The 14,405-nt window shown below is 42.5% G+C and overlaps 1 protein-coding gene and 1 long non-coding RNA gene across 10 annotated transcripts in view; one reads left to right on the top strand and one right to left on the bottom strand.

The window, feature by feature from the left end:
- The window catches only part of LOC135113582 (uncharacterized), a 346,462-nt gene that overhangs the window by 74,898 nt on the left and 257,159 nt on the right, over nucleotides 1-14,405 (top strand). The window lies entirely within an intron of this gene.
- Nucleotides 1-14,405, bottom strand: part of LOC135113544 (ras-related protein Rap-1b-like) — a 229,152-nt gene that overhangs the window by 9,008 nt on the left and 205,739 nt on the right. For 3 of the 7 annotated variants that reach the window (XM_064028849.1, XM_064028823.1, XM_064028800.1), the window contains 5 exons: nucleotides 10,337-10,422; nucleotides 9,651-9,783; nucleotides 8,789-8,941; nucleotides 7,379-7,711; nucleotides 618-758 (listed from right to left, as the gene is read on the bottom strand). In XM_064028849.1, the coding sequence (XP_063884919.1) occupies nucleotides 618-758; nucleotides 7,379-7,711; nucleotides 8,789-8,896 (582 nt within the window). In that variant the 5' untranslated portion in view covers nucleotides 8,897-8,941; nucleotides 9,651-9,783; nucleotides 10,337-10,422. Of the gene's footprint in view, nucleotides 1-617; nucleotides 759-7,378; nucleotides 7,712-8,788; nucleotides 8,942-9,650; nucleotides 9,784-10,336; nucleotides 10,426-14,405 lie in introns of all 7 variants that reach the window. The other 4 variants (XM_064028832.1, XM_064028808.1, XM_064028815.1 and 1 more) reach the window with 3 other exon arrangements.

Below are 14,405 nucleotides of genomic sequence, written 5' to 3'. Positions count from 1 at the left end.
TCATCGGCCTCTTACCTCAGCTGCTTTTAACAGTCTCGGGTGGAAGATGGACTTTTAAAGAGAGTTGTCTTGATCCTAGTATAATTTCATAAGGCTTTGCTTCGTCTGTGGAGGAAAGAACCCACAAGAACGCAAATTGTTATCCCTTAATTAAACAGTACTTACGAGAGCCCAAACAGTAGAGTACAGGTCCTGTTCTGTAATAGGCCTTAGTTAATATTATATCTTCATGATTCTAGTTGTACGTTAGTAAGACCTTTGCTTCATCTTTGGAGAGAGACATCGACGAGAACCAGAATAGTCATCCCTATGGCCTTTGAAACCAGTCCTTATGACAGCCAGATCCTTTAAATACATGTCCTGATCTGTGCCAGTATTACTCAGCAGTGGCATTAGCTTCACCTGTGGCTAAAAACACCCAGAAGAACACGAATAACCATCCCTGTAGCCCTTACATCTAGTCTTTGTCACATCCCAAAGCACTTCAAAGTACAAGTCCTGATCTGTGCCAGTGTTACCTCTAAGTCTTCATATCATCACTGTGGTCTTTAGAATTAGTCCTTATGTGAACCCAAAGTCTTAGAGTACATGTCCTTCTCTGCGCTGGCGTCTCTCACCTCCTCGAAAGACTCCGCGTCGTTGATGGCGTACACCAGGATGAAGGCGTCGGCAGTGTTGACAGACAGCTCGCGCATCGCCGGGAACTCGTAGGAGCCTGAAGTGTCTAGGATGTCCAACGTGAGGGAGAGGCCTGCTACCTGTGAGAGAGAGAGAGAGAGAGAGAGAGAGAGAGAGAGAGAGAGAGAGAGAGAGAGAGAGAGAGAGAGAGAGAGAGAGAGAGAGAGAGGGAAAAGAGAAAAAAACACGAGAGAGGGAAACTATTAAAACTTTTGAGGTAAATATGATTGTTGTTCAAACATTGCTTCTCCCTCCCTCATTTCCTCCCTCCCTCCCTGCCTCCCTGATCCCCTCTTCCCTTCCTTCTTTATGTTCTTATGTTCTTTCTTCCCTTCTTCCCCTATTTCTCTTTCCCTCCATCCCATCCTTCCTACCTTCATCCTTATTCTCCTTTCCCATCCTCATCCACTCCTTCCCTCTCTCCCTCTTCATCCCCTTCCCTAACTCAATCGGTTATCCCCTCTTTCCTCTCTCTCTCTCTCTCTCTCTCTCTCTCTCTCTCTCTCTCTCTCTCTCTCTCTCTCTCTCTCTCTCTCTCTCTCTCTCTCTCTCTCTCTCTCTCTCTCTCTCTCTCTCTCTCTCTCTCTCTCTCTCTCTCTCTCTCTCTCTCTCTCCCTCCCTCCCTCCCTCCCTCCCTCCCTCCCTCCCTCCCTCCCTTCCCTTATTCCTACTGCTTACCACTTTTACTCAATCACTCTCCCCCTTCCCTCCTTTCCTTTCCTTTCCTCTCCCCTCCTATTCATGTACCCCATTTACCCCTACCCTCCTTCTCCCCTTACCAAAGTTAATGAGGAGCCACTGGTACACCGAAACTTTTTTTTTCTTTTATCAACCTGCCTTTTTCGAAGTAAACTTTACTCAGCATTAATTAACTCAGGGTGCAGACCATATTTGCGGAAAAAAAAAAGAAAATCGCAATGCACTGCGTAAGGATTTGAACACATTAGGGAAGGGATGATTCAAGGTGAGAGAGAGAGAGAGAGAGAGAGAGAGAGAGAGAGAGAGAGAGAGAGAGAGAGAGAGAGAGAGAGAGAGAGAGAGAGAGAGAGAGAGAGAGAGACTGGTGCATCGTAAGTTAGTTTGTGAGGAATCTTTGTGTCTTCTGCGCAGCTTATTACTGACAACCTCGTTAGGGCCAACTACAGTTCAGGTTTGTTGCTGCTTGTTCTTTCTTTGTGTTCCTCCATGATCCCCTTCTCTGAACGTTGGGCAACGTTGAGTTGTGATATTGTAAAAGTGTTCATGGCTCCTTAGTTATATGTGACCACCTTTCATGCCAGTCAGCGTGTGTCAGGATGAGTTGAGGCATCACTGTCACTCTGGTGTTGAAAAGGAGAGGAAGTTTTGTGGCTGTTTAGATAAATGTTAAGTTGTTTTACATAAAGTAATATATACTCGTACTGAGGTATTACTGTTAGGTAGTCTAGTGTTATAAAAAGTGGATTTTTTTTGTGGCTATGTAGATACTTCAGTATTTAGTAATTTATGTAAGCTAATATATTCTGTTTTGGAATTATTTTTTTCTTCAGGTTTACTGTGTATGGGAGTAATAAGTTAGCAAGCTTTCTTTCCTCTTACCCGCCTTATTTTTTTTTTTTTTTTTACCCCTGGCCAGTCTTTCACACGTAGAGGAAAGAAAAGGTATTATATATATATATATATATATATATATATATATATATATATATATATATATATATATATATATATATATATATATATATATATATATATATATATATATATATATATATATATATATATATATATATATATGTGTGTGTGTGTGTGTGTGTGTGCTTATTTATATTTATATTGATATTGAAGAATTGGTTAAGTTAAAATATTACTGATTATCTTTTACCTGTTAAAAATGGATTGTCGTGACTCTTTAGGTGAAATGTTCAATAATTGATTGTGTATTGAAGAATGCGTTAAGATGGCGCATGTATCCTCTGGTGCTTTAAAATAAATCGTTGGATACTAATTGAATAGTCTCGTCATTTATTCATAAGGATGAGTTATGGTATTGGTCGCAACCTCTGATGGATTACAAAGTGAGATTTTCCTTCATATACTCCAGTGAGTGCAGAACGAGTTAAAATATTTATGGTTATCCCTGTTGTATTAGAAACTTGATTTTCCTTGGTATTGAAGTAAATATTTCGTAAACATACATCGATCAGTGTATATAAGAATGAGGCAAGATATTCGTCGTTATCTGTGGCGTATTAAAAGTAGATTTTCTTGGCTATTGACTTAATATCTGATAATTTATTTAGATGAGCGTGTGTGTGTGTGTGTGAGTTATATACTCGTAACCTTTAATGTGCTGAAAGGTGAAGTTTTCTTGGCAATTTAGGCGAATATAATTTAAAATATGTCAATTTCTGTACGAGCGAGTTAAGTTGCATTAAAGTATACTGCAAATTATGCGGAAATTACAATATACACGCCTGAGACGAAAATACACAGGAAACATACGAGGACGGGGCGAGACGAGGCAAGATGTTGCCTTGCTGTTGTGTATTGTCCATGACTTGGCGGTGCGCAAAGTTGGCACGTGACTTGCACAAAAGGCAGAGGAAGGAAGGAAGGAGGGAAGGAGGGAAGGAAGAAGTCTTTCGCGAGAGCCAGACTTTCTTGTATTGATGCACCTCCTGACCCTTTTTTTTTTTCTTTCTTTCTTTTCTTCTTTTTTTCCTTTCCTTTCTGTCCGCTGTCAGCAAGTGGTTTAGATTTCAGAGGGACTTGGGCTAATAATGCGCTTAGGTATGAATAGGTCTAACTCGAAACCAGGCTGACAGGGGCTGATTTCGCTTTCCAGTATACATTTCATACCAAGCGCTGATGTAAAAAAAAAAAAAAAAAAAAAAAAAAAAACTAATTTTCCTCGATACTTTTCAGTCTATAAAGGACGAAAAGGTCTATATAGGACGAAAAGAACGATTGTAATTAACGTGTAGATCTTAATGTTTTGTTTCCATAGAGCTTGAACTGATTGTGTTGTGTTGGCCTGGATGGGTCTTAGATAAAGCTGGGCTGGAAGAGGCTGGTAGGTCGGTCTGGTAGGGACTTAGGCAGGGGTGGGCAGAGCTGATATAAGCATTTGTTAGGCTGGCTGTGGTCTAAGCAAGTCATATAAGTGTGTGTTGAGTTGGCTGGGTGTAAGGCAAGGCAGGGCTAGAGGAGGCTAATAAGTGTGTGTTGGGCTGGCTGTGGCTGAGACGTGCCTCGGGTTAGCCATGCTGCATACGAGTACAACGTTGGCGAGGAGCTTGGAATACACACGATCTTATTTTGTGTGTTCCTGGGATCGTGATGGTTTGCCTGCTGGAGCGCGTCTGGGTGCCGTGAGGGAGCAGAGGGAGCGGCGGGCTGAGGAGCATCGACCAGCGAGTAGTAGTGTGGGTGGTGGTTGAGCCAAGCGAGGGATGAGAGTGGGACAGTAATGGAAAAAGGCTTGGTTTACATCGTGCGAGGGGAAGGTTGGCTGTTATTGTGAATTTCATTGATGTTTCCTCACTATTACAACTCAGGAATTTTACTTTGAAACAACTCGGTGGTTTGTATCAATTGCTTTTCAACGCTTTCACTGCTACACATTTTATTTTATTTTATTTTATTTTTTTCTGTGATCATCGGTAACTTTTTTCGCACTTATTTTTGTACCACACTTTCTTAGCATAAGTTAGAGGCAAAAAAATAACTTCATATGCTCCCTTCAGTCTCCCTTTTACAGTACTCTGACTGTTAACAAAGGTTCATAGCAGTAGTGAAGGGGTTAACAGGTTTTAATGGAAGTTGCTCGAGTTTTCAAGGATGCTTTCACGATTCTAGCGATAGTTGAACAATAATTGCCCTCCTTGAATGCAAGAAAGAAAAAAAAAATAATGAGAACGTGACTGATTATCTCTTTTGCCTTTAAAAAATAATGCTTAGGAGATAGCGAAGACTTTCAAAACTATCCCAGGCTGCTTAAGCTAAATTTCCCCTCTGATACCAGTGGCAGTGTTGAAATTATCGTCTCGCCATACACTGCTGTCACCACCACCACCACCACCATCATCACCCACTATCATCATCATCATCATCATCATCATCATCATCATCATCATCATCATCATCATCATCATCATCATCATCAGCTGATAAAATTTCACCTCTCGGCGTTCTTCAGACAAAGGGTTCTTAGCTCGTGTCCTTAAACGCTTTATGCTCTGTTTTTAAAGGCTGCAGAGATGATTAGTCGTGTTCCCATGAGTGTTTTCCAATGAAACTATCACGGGAGTCATGGTAACACTCTTGGAGACCGAAATAACTCTGTCTACGGCCTGTTTAGTATAAGAAATAAGACAAAGGATTAAAAAAAAAGTCCCCCTTTCTCATCTGTAATTTAGCTTTCTATCTGCTCAATCCTTTCCTAACATATATTATTTTCTCCAAGTGATCGTTTATTTCCAGGCCACTCCAGCAAAACTTCTCCTATCACCCGTATTTATTTATGTTGCCATCCAGACCATTTAGTCCTTAAAAAAAAAAAAAAAAAAAAACACGTTGGCGCCCCGGAAATCAGCAGCACGCCATAAATCAGGTGAGGATCCTTCTTCCTATTAAGACGATGGTTCCCAGAGGACTCAAGATTCTGCCGTAACAGTTTCCCTTACTATTATGGGCGAGGGCACCCTAGAGATTAAAACTGAGCCGTACCACTGAGCACCCTTATTTCCCTCCTGTTTACTAAGTACGTGTGAACCCTGTATGTCTCTCCAACAGTATTTTCTTTAACCCTTTCACTGTGACACGAAGCAATTAGCAGCATCAGAAGCAATACGTGAAGCATCTACAGGAAAGTTAGCAGTGAAAAAGAACACATTTTGCAACTTCTTCCCAGTTCAAAGATTGGATGTGGCTGTAGAACAAGTAAAGGTGTCTCTTTGATTGGTCATTAAGGAAATATGTACCAAGTGGCAGTCAAAGGGTTAAGAGCGAATGCATAAAATGATTTGGGAAAAACACATCAAGAGATCATCCTTATTTATTTACTTTATTTATTTATTTATTTATTTTTTTACCATTCTTGTATAATTCAAAACCTTCATATTCGTGTATGCCTCAATTATTCGATTCCTTTTCTATAGTAATTACTTGGGATTACGTATGATTGCTGAAGGACGATTACTAAAGGACTACGAACATGTTTCATCTTTTAAGAGCGATTACATAGGATTGCATAGAAAGGAAGAACATACACCAAGAGACGGAACTTTTTCTTTACGAGAGCGATGACTTAGAATTACATATAAAAGAAAAACATACTAAGAGAAATTATTTTTACCTTTCAAGAACGATATCATAGAATTACATTGGCAGAAAGCATCTTGGGATCTGCTGCGATGTCCTTTATCAATCCTACACCACAAACCTACTCTCTACAATACTTTCTTTATTCCTTTTACGATTTCTTCTTATACTCCCTTTGTTCTTCGTGGACGTGTGGGTGTAGGAGTGAGATTTAAGGCTTTCAAGGAGGATCAAGTGGGTGTTGTTTCAGTGGTTCGGGCGTTCCTCTCTCTTCCTTCGTCCTCTCTAGCCCTCCTACTAGCCATTAAGGGCACAGAATAGTAATGGAACAAGCCTGGCATAAATCCACGTCATCAAGGCTCCCCGTGGCATCGTCATATAACTTTCATGCACATTCTTCTTTCGGGAATGTCCACCACCATCACCCCCCGCACCACCAGCACCGCAACCACCACCGCCACCCATTGCTTTCGTCACCATTTCCGAGAGTTTAAATTGTTGTTGTTGTTGGTGGTGGTGGTGGTAGTGGTGGCGGTGACTGGTGGTGATGGTGATGGTGGTGATAATGGTGATGACAGTCAGTTTCTCCTCCCTCATCTTACAATCTTCTTCATTCGTCCTACCATTCTCTCTCTCTCTCTCTCTCTCTCTCTCTCTCTCTCTCTCTCTCTCTCTCTCTCTCTCTCTCTCTCTCTCTCTCTCTCTCTCTCTCTCTCTCTCTCTCTCTCTCTCTCTCTCTCTCTCTCCCCCTCAAAATACCTGCAAGTTTCCATCTCTTTCCTACTCTTTCATCGCAAAACACTCTCCCAAACACTTGCCTCGATATCCTCCCCATTTCCCCTCTCTCCAATCCTTCCACAACCCTCCCCACTTGCATGACCACCCCTCTATCCCTCCCCACAGCCTCGCTACCTCCCCACACTATAATAAGTAACGTGTAATGAAATAATGAGAGGATAAATGATTGTAAATTGCCGCTGAATGAATGTATCGTAGAGTGGTGTGCTGTTGTATCTGGGAGGGAGCTGTACTCTATTCAGCGTTAGGGAAGCACCCCCGCCCCCAAGCACCGACCTCCCACTGCCTGCCTGGACTGGTTTGTGAGGAGAGGAGAGGATCAATGCATGCGTCAGAGTCAATTTGGTGCTCGGTAAAGGGAGAAGGGCTGGTCGTAAGGCACTGTCCACCCACCCACCAACTCCCCCCCCCGTTACACACACACACACACACACACACACACACACACACACACACACACACACACACACACACACACACACACACACACACACACACACACACACACACACACACACACACACACACACACACACACACATGGCAGCAAGCAGTCAGTCAGTCAATTAGTCAGGCAAGGAGGCAAGCAAGCACGCACCTCGTACTCTCCGTGGTGCATCTCCTCCACTGTCCTGGTGTACTTGGGGGTGAACGTGTCATATAAGAACTGGTTAATGATGGCTGTCTTGCCCACCTTGGCGGCGCCCATCACCACCACTCTGTACCTCCGGGAGCGCTGCGTGTCTGCACCTCCACTAGTACCCGCTGTCGCACTCCCAGAGGATCCACTACTTCCCCCTCCTCCACCACCTCCTCCACCTCCTCCACCGCCGCTGGGTCCATGTCCTCCTCCACTACTGCCGTGGAAGGGGCTGCCGCTGCCTCCCCCGCTGTGCCCGCTGGTTTCGTTGGGCCCGAGTATTGAAGACGGCTGCGGCAGGTGAAGGGATGAGGGTCAGTGAGCGTTGCTGTGAGGGGTTAGTAGCGATTGAGGTCGTGGAATGAATGAGTGATTAGCGATGGAAAGAACGAGTGAATAGGTATGGAAATAGTGAATTGTAGAGATGAAAATGATGTGTCAATGAATAGGCATGGGATTATTGAGTGAAAAGCAATGGTAATAATGAAAAGGAAAGGGAACGTAAAAAAAAAAATATTTATGATGGTTAAAACACACACACACACACACACACACACACACACACACACACACACACACACACACACACACACACACACACACACACACACACACACACACACACACACACACACACACACACACACACACACACAGAGAGAGAGAGAGAGAGAGAGAGAGAGAGAGAGAGAGAGAGAGAGAGAGAGAGAGAGAGAGAGAGAGAGAGAGAGAGAGAGAGAGCAGGATTCATATGACCTTGACTTATAGTGAACTCCTTTCATTCATTCAGTGGAAGAAAATAAGGAGGAGGAGGAAGAGGAGGAGGAGGAGGAGGAGGAGGAGGAGGAGGAGGAGGAGGAGGAGGAGGAGGATAAGTTTTGATTTAAGGTGTAATGAACCATTCGTGACGAGGAGAACCTTTTTCTTACAGTTTAAGAGGAGGAAGGAAGATATGAAGAAGTAGGGAGAAGAGGAAGATAAGGCAAAGAAAATAAGGATGAATAAAAAAGAAAGTTGAGAGAGAGAGAGAGAGAGAGAGAGAGAGAGAGAGAGAGAGAGAGAGAGAGAGAGAGAGAGAGAGAGAGAGAGAGAGAATCATGAAGGGTCTGGTGGTAGGGCAAGGTTGAAGGACGTGGAGGGAAAATACATTCTATTTTTTTGAGGGAGAGGGAGAGACATCAAAGGACTCTAATTGGGTTGATTAGTGAAGATAAATGAAGAGATCATCCTCTACTACTACTACTACTACTACTACTACTACTACTACTACTACTACTACTACTACTACTACTACTACTACTACTACTACTACTACTACTACTACTACTAACATGACAACAACATTTACTCTCCCGTATATAAACTTACCTGAAGGGAGAACCGCCTGGCGAAGTGTCTTGCTTTCATGGCGACTCGTGGACTAATTGGTCTGGGTTCCTGTACTGCCTTGGGGAAGCATCCACCACAGAGTTCCATCAACTGCCCTCACCACCACCACCGCCGCCACCTCCTCACTGTCCACTTGAAAGACCGTTCCGTTTTTGTACAAGTGTTTTTTTTTTTTTTTTTCCTTACTTAGCCTGTCTAGTAATGTTTTTCTCTCTTCTTGTCTAGTGATACTAAACTTGTGTGTCTGATTTTTTTCTCATGAAGTTAAAATGTGATTGTTTTTTCTGTGGTTTGTGTATTTTTATTTATTTATTTATTTATTTATTTATTTATTTATTTATTTATTTTTTTGCGTGTGTGTGTGTGTGTGTGTGTGTGTGTGTGTGTGTGTGTGTGTGTGTGTGTGTGTGTGTGTGTGTGTGTGTGTGTGTGTGTGTGTGTGTGTGTGTGGTTCTGGCTAGTGAATGTTTATGTTTATGATTTTGTGTTTTTTGTGCTTATTATCTATTGTAATTCTCTCTCTCTCTCTCTCTCTCTCTCTCTCTCTCTCTCTCTCTCTCTCTCTCTCTCTCTCTCTCTCTCTCTCTCTCTCTCTCTCTCTCTCTCTCTCTCTCTCTCTCTCTCAGTTCGTCCCCTCCCTATCAATCTCTCCTTTCCTTCCTTTTCTGTTGTTGTTTACTCCCTGTACCTCCTCCCTCGCACACACACACACACACACACACACACACACACACACACACACACACACACACACACACACACACACACACACACACACACACACACACACACACACACACACACACACACACACACACACACACACACACAGGTAACTTACTCGCCTCTGCCTTCCATCAAAGACATATCCTGTAATGATATATCCATTTCTCAAGCAACCTTCCTTCCCTCCCTCCTTTCCTTCCCTTCCCTTCCTCCTTCCCCGTCACGCCTCTGCTTGCTCCGCTCTGCTGCTGGAATGAGAGAGAGAGAGAGAGAGAGAGAGAGAGAGAGAGAGAGAGAGAGAGAGAGAGAGAGAGAGAGAGAGAGAGAGAGAGTGAGTGAGTGAGTTATGTTAATTCTTACTTATGATGTTAGGATGTTACAAAGAGAGAGAGAGAGAGAGAGAGAGAGAGAGAGAGAGAGAGAGAGAGAGAGAGAGAGAGAGAGAGAGAGAGAGAGAGAGAGAGAGAGAGAGAGAATACACACACACACACACACACACACACACACACACACACACACACACACACACACACACACACACACACACACACACACACACACACACACACACACACACACACACACACACACACACACACACACACACTGAATGAAAGTATTGTAAACAAGAGAGAAAGAAAACAAGAGTCATAACAGAGTATATACAGATTAATTTATTTCCTCCCTGCATTTTACTACTCTGCTACCTAAATTGGTCTGGCCTCGAGGTGCTCAGCCAGACAGTAAAAATGCCAAAATTCCTCCCCCAATCGTACGTTTTTACTGCCAGTTATTGCTTACCTATTTCACGTCTGGCAGCGGGGAAGCGCCATGCCTCACGATGCCCAACCTTTCGTACTGCCCTTCTTCAGTATAGGAGGGCGTTTCTGCTGAGAGAGAGAGAGAGAGAGAGAGAGAGAGAGAGAGAGAGAGAGAGAGAGAGAGAGAGAGAGAGAGAGAGAGATGCATATTAGTTACACGAGCAATAAGATTAGAAACGATTACTGCTACTACTACTACTACTACTACTACTACTACTACTACTACTACTACTACTACTACTACTACTACTACTACTACTACTACCATCACTACTTATACCATTACGACTAGATCAATAATAAAAGAACAGCACTAAACTAAATTTTAAAGAACGGCAGAGAGAGAGAGAGAGAGAGAGAGAGAGAGAGAGAGAGAGAGAGAGAGAGAGAGAGAGAGAGAGAGAGAGAGAGAGAGAGAGAGAGAGAGAGAGAGAGAGAGAGAGAGAGAGAGAGAGAATCGAATATGTGAGTTTTTTTTTCTCCCATAATCACGCTTGCTCCTGATCTTGAATAATCCAGACGTGATCTTTGTAATATTGTTGTTAATACGTTAGACTGAGTTTTGGTTCGGATAAATTTGGTGTATTATAGGAAGTGATATTACATTTCCATCACATTCATTGGTAGTATTTAAAAAGCACCAATCACAAAGGAACACAAACAACGTCACGTCACACCCACACAGATGAATTCACGCAGTCTAAAGTCACGTTTACAAGTATGAACACCGCGGCTTCCCCTTCACTATAAGACCCGTTTCTCACTAACTCCCGGAAGTCTTAACCAAGGAATATTTGGGTAACATTAACTGAACTTCAAACTGAATCACCGTGTCAATAGTCAGCTCACAAGAATACCACGCCCTCGCTTCCTTAGAGTTAATTTAAGCCTCAATTTCTTAGGTTTTCATCAGATACGTTCTATTCGTAGTCAGTGGCCACGTTCGGCAAGGCTGACTCTGGGTACACGTGCTATCTGGGAAAGTCTTACATTTAATTTCTCAGGTTCATAAAGTTTCCCACATCGAGAGTGATCAGAAGAGTAGACTTAGAGCTAAAAATAGACGAGGAGGAGGAGCAGAAAGAGGAGTGAAGGAGGGAGTTAGCAGGAAGACGCGGCGGAGGTGGAAGTGGATGAGGGGAAAGAGGATGGAGAGCTTATGAGGAAACACGGCAGGAAATTAGAAGAGAAAGATATGTTCCATCCTGATACACACACACACACACACACACACACACACACACACACACACACACACACACACACACACACACACACACACACACACACACACACACACACACACACACACACATGTAAAAGGAAAATAGGAATTCTGGAAATGTTTCGTTAGTTAAATTGTTCCGTTTTTGCTCTCTCTCTCTCTCTCTCTCTCTCTCTCTCTCTCTCTCTCTCTCTCTCTCTCTCTCTCTCTCTCTCTCTCTCTCTCTCTCTCTCTCTCTCTCTCTCTCCCCTTACAGGAAACATAGAGCGACCAGAGAAGAACAGCACAAATCTGTATCAAGGCTTAGGTATAGATCATAAAGAAAGACTCGAAATTAAATTTATATCGTGTGTCGAGACGGAAGATGTGTGGTGACCCAAGAAAAATTTTGAAGAATACTTATAAAGATTTGATAACTTTAATGTTGCATGTTACATTACAGTCGACCGATCACGCATTCTAAGAAGATCCAACACTTCTAGCATCATCAGTAAAAATGTCGTTATCAGACATTCATTCTGGTCGTCAATGTCTGGATTGCCTTAGACTTCACTGTCGTTGATTTTGTGATTATTATGGGTTTAGGAGCAGATTAGACAAGTACTTTGACCTTTATTCGTAAGAAGGAATTAATATCATAGAAATTTTGTCTGGGAGTTTTTATTAGGAACGATATTAAAACAATAACTACTCTGGGTCAGCAAGCAGTGAGAAATAATAAAATCTCTAACAGTTTAAATTTTGTTATGACAATGCGTAATATTTTATTTATTAAAAAACATTCATCATCATTTTTATGCAAAATTTTGTGTTGTTGAATCTTTTTTTCCGTAACAGTCTAGTACAGGGGTTCTCAACCGGGGGGGAATTCCCCCCCCCGCAGGGGGGAATTTCAGGTTTTCAGGGAGGAATTGGGGTCACAGATTGACAAACTCAGACTGTTAGAATGTTGATCTTTTTATTGCCTTTGAGCTCCTCAGGGCGGCACAAAATTCAGTATGCATCGGTTTCCTGCTGCAAGCAGCCTGTCAAACCACAAGGATTTTCAGTATTATATGCATATTATTTGAATGCACTTTTTGAGGCAGACAATCTTGGAAAGGAGGGAGGACTGACATTCTGACATATGGTGGAAGGGCTGCATGGGGCAAACAAGGTAGAGATGGGAAGGACAGGTCTGGTGTGAGCGTTGGGTGGGGAAACCCCCTTCATTATCCTACATGTCTCACTTTAGATGACACAGTTCAGCTCATCACAAATAGTTTCGTAAGGCTCATTAGGTGTACGTTGTTATTTGTCCTTCCATTGTGTTCTTTTGTGTTACTATAGTGTTGTGTATGAAGAGGGGTTAAGTGAAACGTGCAGGCCCTTCACCGTAGAGTTTAAACAATAGTGCCTCTGTTGGTAACTGTTCCTTGCCTGCGTCTGCCTCTGTTATGCTTCCTCTGCTTGTTTTGTAAGTCGTCATTCCTTCCAGTCTCTTTGTTAGTTCTCAGCGTTGGTTTGCTTACTCTGTTCTTCTCCCTCTTCCCCATTCTCTCTCTCTCTCTCTCTCTCTCTCTCTCTCTCTCTCTCTCTCTCTCTCTCTCTCTCTCTCTCTCTCTCTCTCTCTCTCTCTCTCTCTCTCTCTCTCTCGTTTTAATATTGCACCAACTGAATGCAGAGAGAGAGAGAGAGAGAGAGAGAGAGAGAGAGAGAGAGAGAGAGAGAGAGAGAGAGAGAGAGAGAGAGAGATGAAAGGAGTTGTGCACAAAATCTTTATTCGCATTTTAAAAGTGCATTCTCTTTTGTTGTCAAGATTGTTTCTTCTTCTTCTTCTTCTTCTTCTTCTTCTTCTTCTTCTTCTTCTTCTTCTTCTTCTTCTTCTTCTTCTTCTTCTTCTTCTTCTTCTTCTTCTTCTTCTTCTCCTCCTCCTCCTCCTCCTCCTCCTCCTCCTCCTCCTCCTCCTCCTCCTCCTCCTCCTCCTCCTCCTCCTCCTCCTCCTCCTCCTCCTCCTCCTCCTCCACTATTGGGCACATCCTTCGTTATATATATATATGATATCCTTGTTTTCTCTTATATTTTTTTTTTGTCCTTTACAGATCAAAGTCTATAAATAGTAAACTGAAGTAGTGGCTTACAGACATTTTTTAAACACTTCCATTGTTACATGATCTCTACATCTTTTATATTCTTTTCATAACTGTTACTAGAAGTTATGCTCCTTTCGTCAATAATTACATTTGTAGGTAGATAAGTATCAGTAAAACCTAATTATTTCCATGGCAGGAGTTTATCGTTTGAATTTTGTTGGATGTCTTGGAAGGGCTTTTGAACTGGAATTGATTGAATGATAGATAGATAGATAGATAGATAGATAGATAGATAGATAGATAGATAGACTAATTAATTTTTTGGTGCCGCAAGAACCAAGCCATGTTTCGTGGCCTTGGCTTGTAACCGGAGCAGAGTCAGTCAAGAAAAGGCAATCAGTGTTTTAATAAAGATGATGTGATGAAGTTTTGGTGAAGTTAATGCTGTTAGTGAAAAGTGAGTGGAAGTTTTGGTGAAGTTAATGCCGTGAAAAGGCGAGCATGTTACGGTAAATTTAATGCAGTGAGAAGACAGTGAAAAGTTACTGCAGTGAAAAGCGTACCATGGCAGTTGTAGTCAAGTTCACGTGCTGGAAAATGAAGTTGAATATGGTTTTGGTGAAAGGAATGCTGTGGAAAGTGAACGGCGGAAGGGAGGCAGGGAATTGTGGTGAAGTTGTACTGAAACATGAACGTAGATTTTGGAGAAGCTGGCTTAGTGGGAAGGGAATAGAAGTATCAGCGGTTTGGTT

Source organism: Scylla paramamosain, chromosome 2 (assembly GCF_035594125.1).
Source record: "Scylla paramamosain isolate STU-SP2022 chromosome 2, ASM3559412v1, whole genome shotgun sequence".
NCBI classification, from domain to species: domain Eukaryota; kingdom Metazoa; phylum Arthropoda; class Malacostraca; order Decapoda; family Portunidae; genus Scylla; species Scylla paramamosain.
The sequence above is the reverse complement of the archived record's forward strand: the minus strand, read 5'-3'. Positions and strand labels throughout refer to the sequence as shown.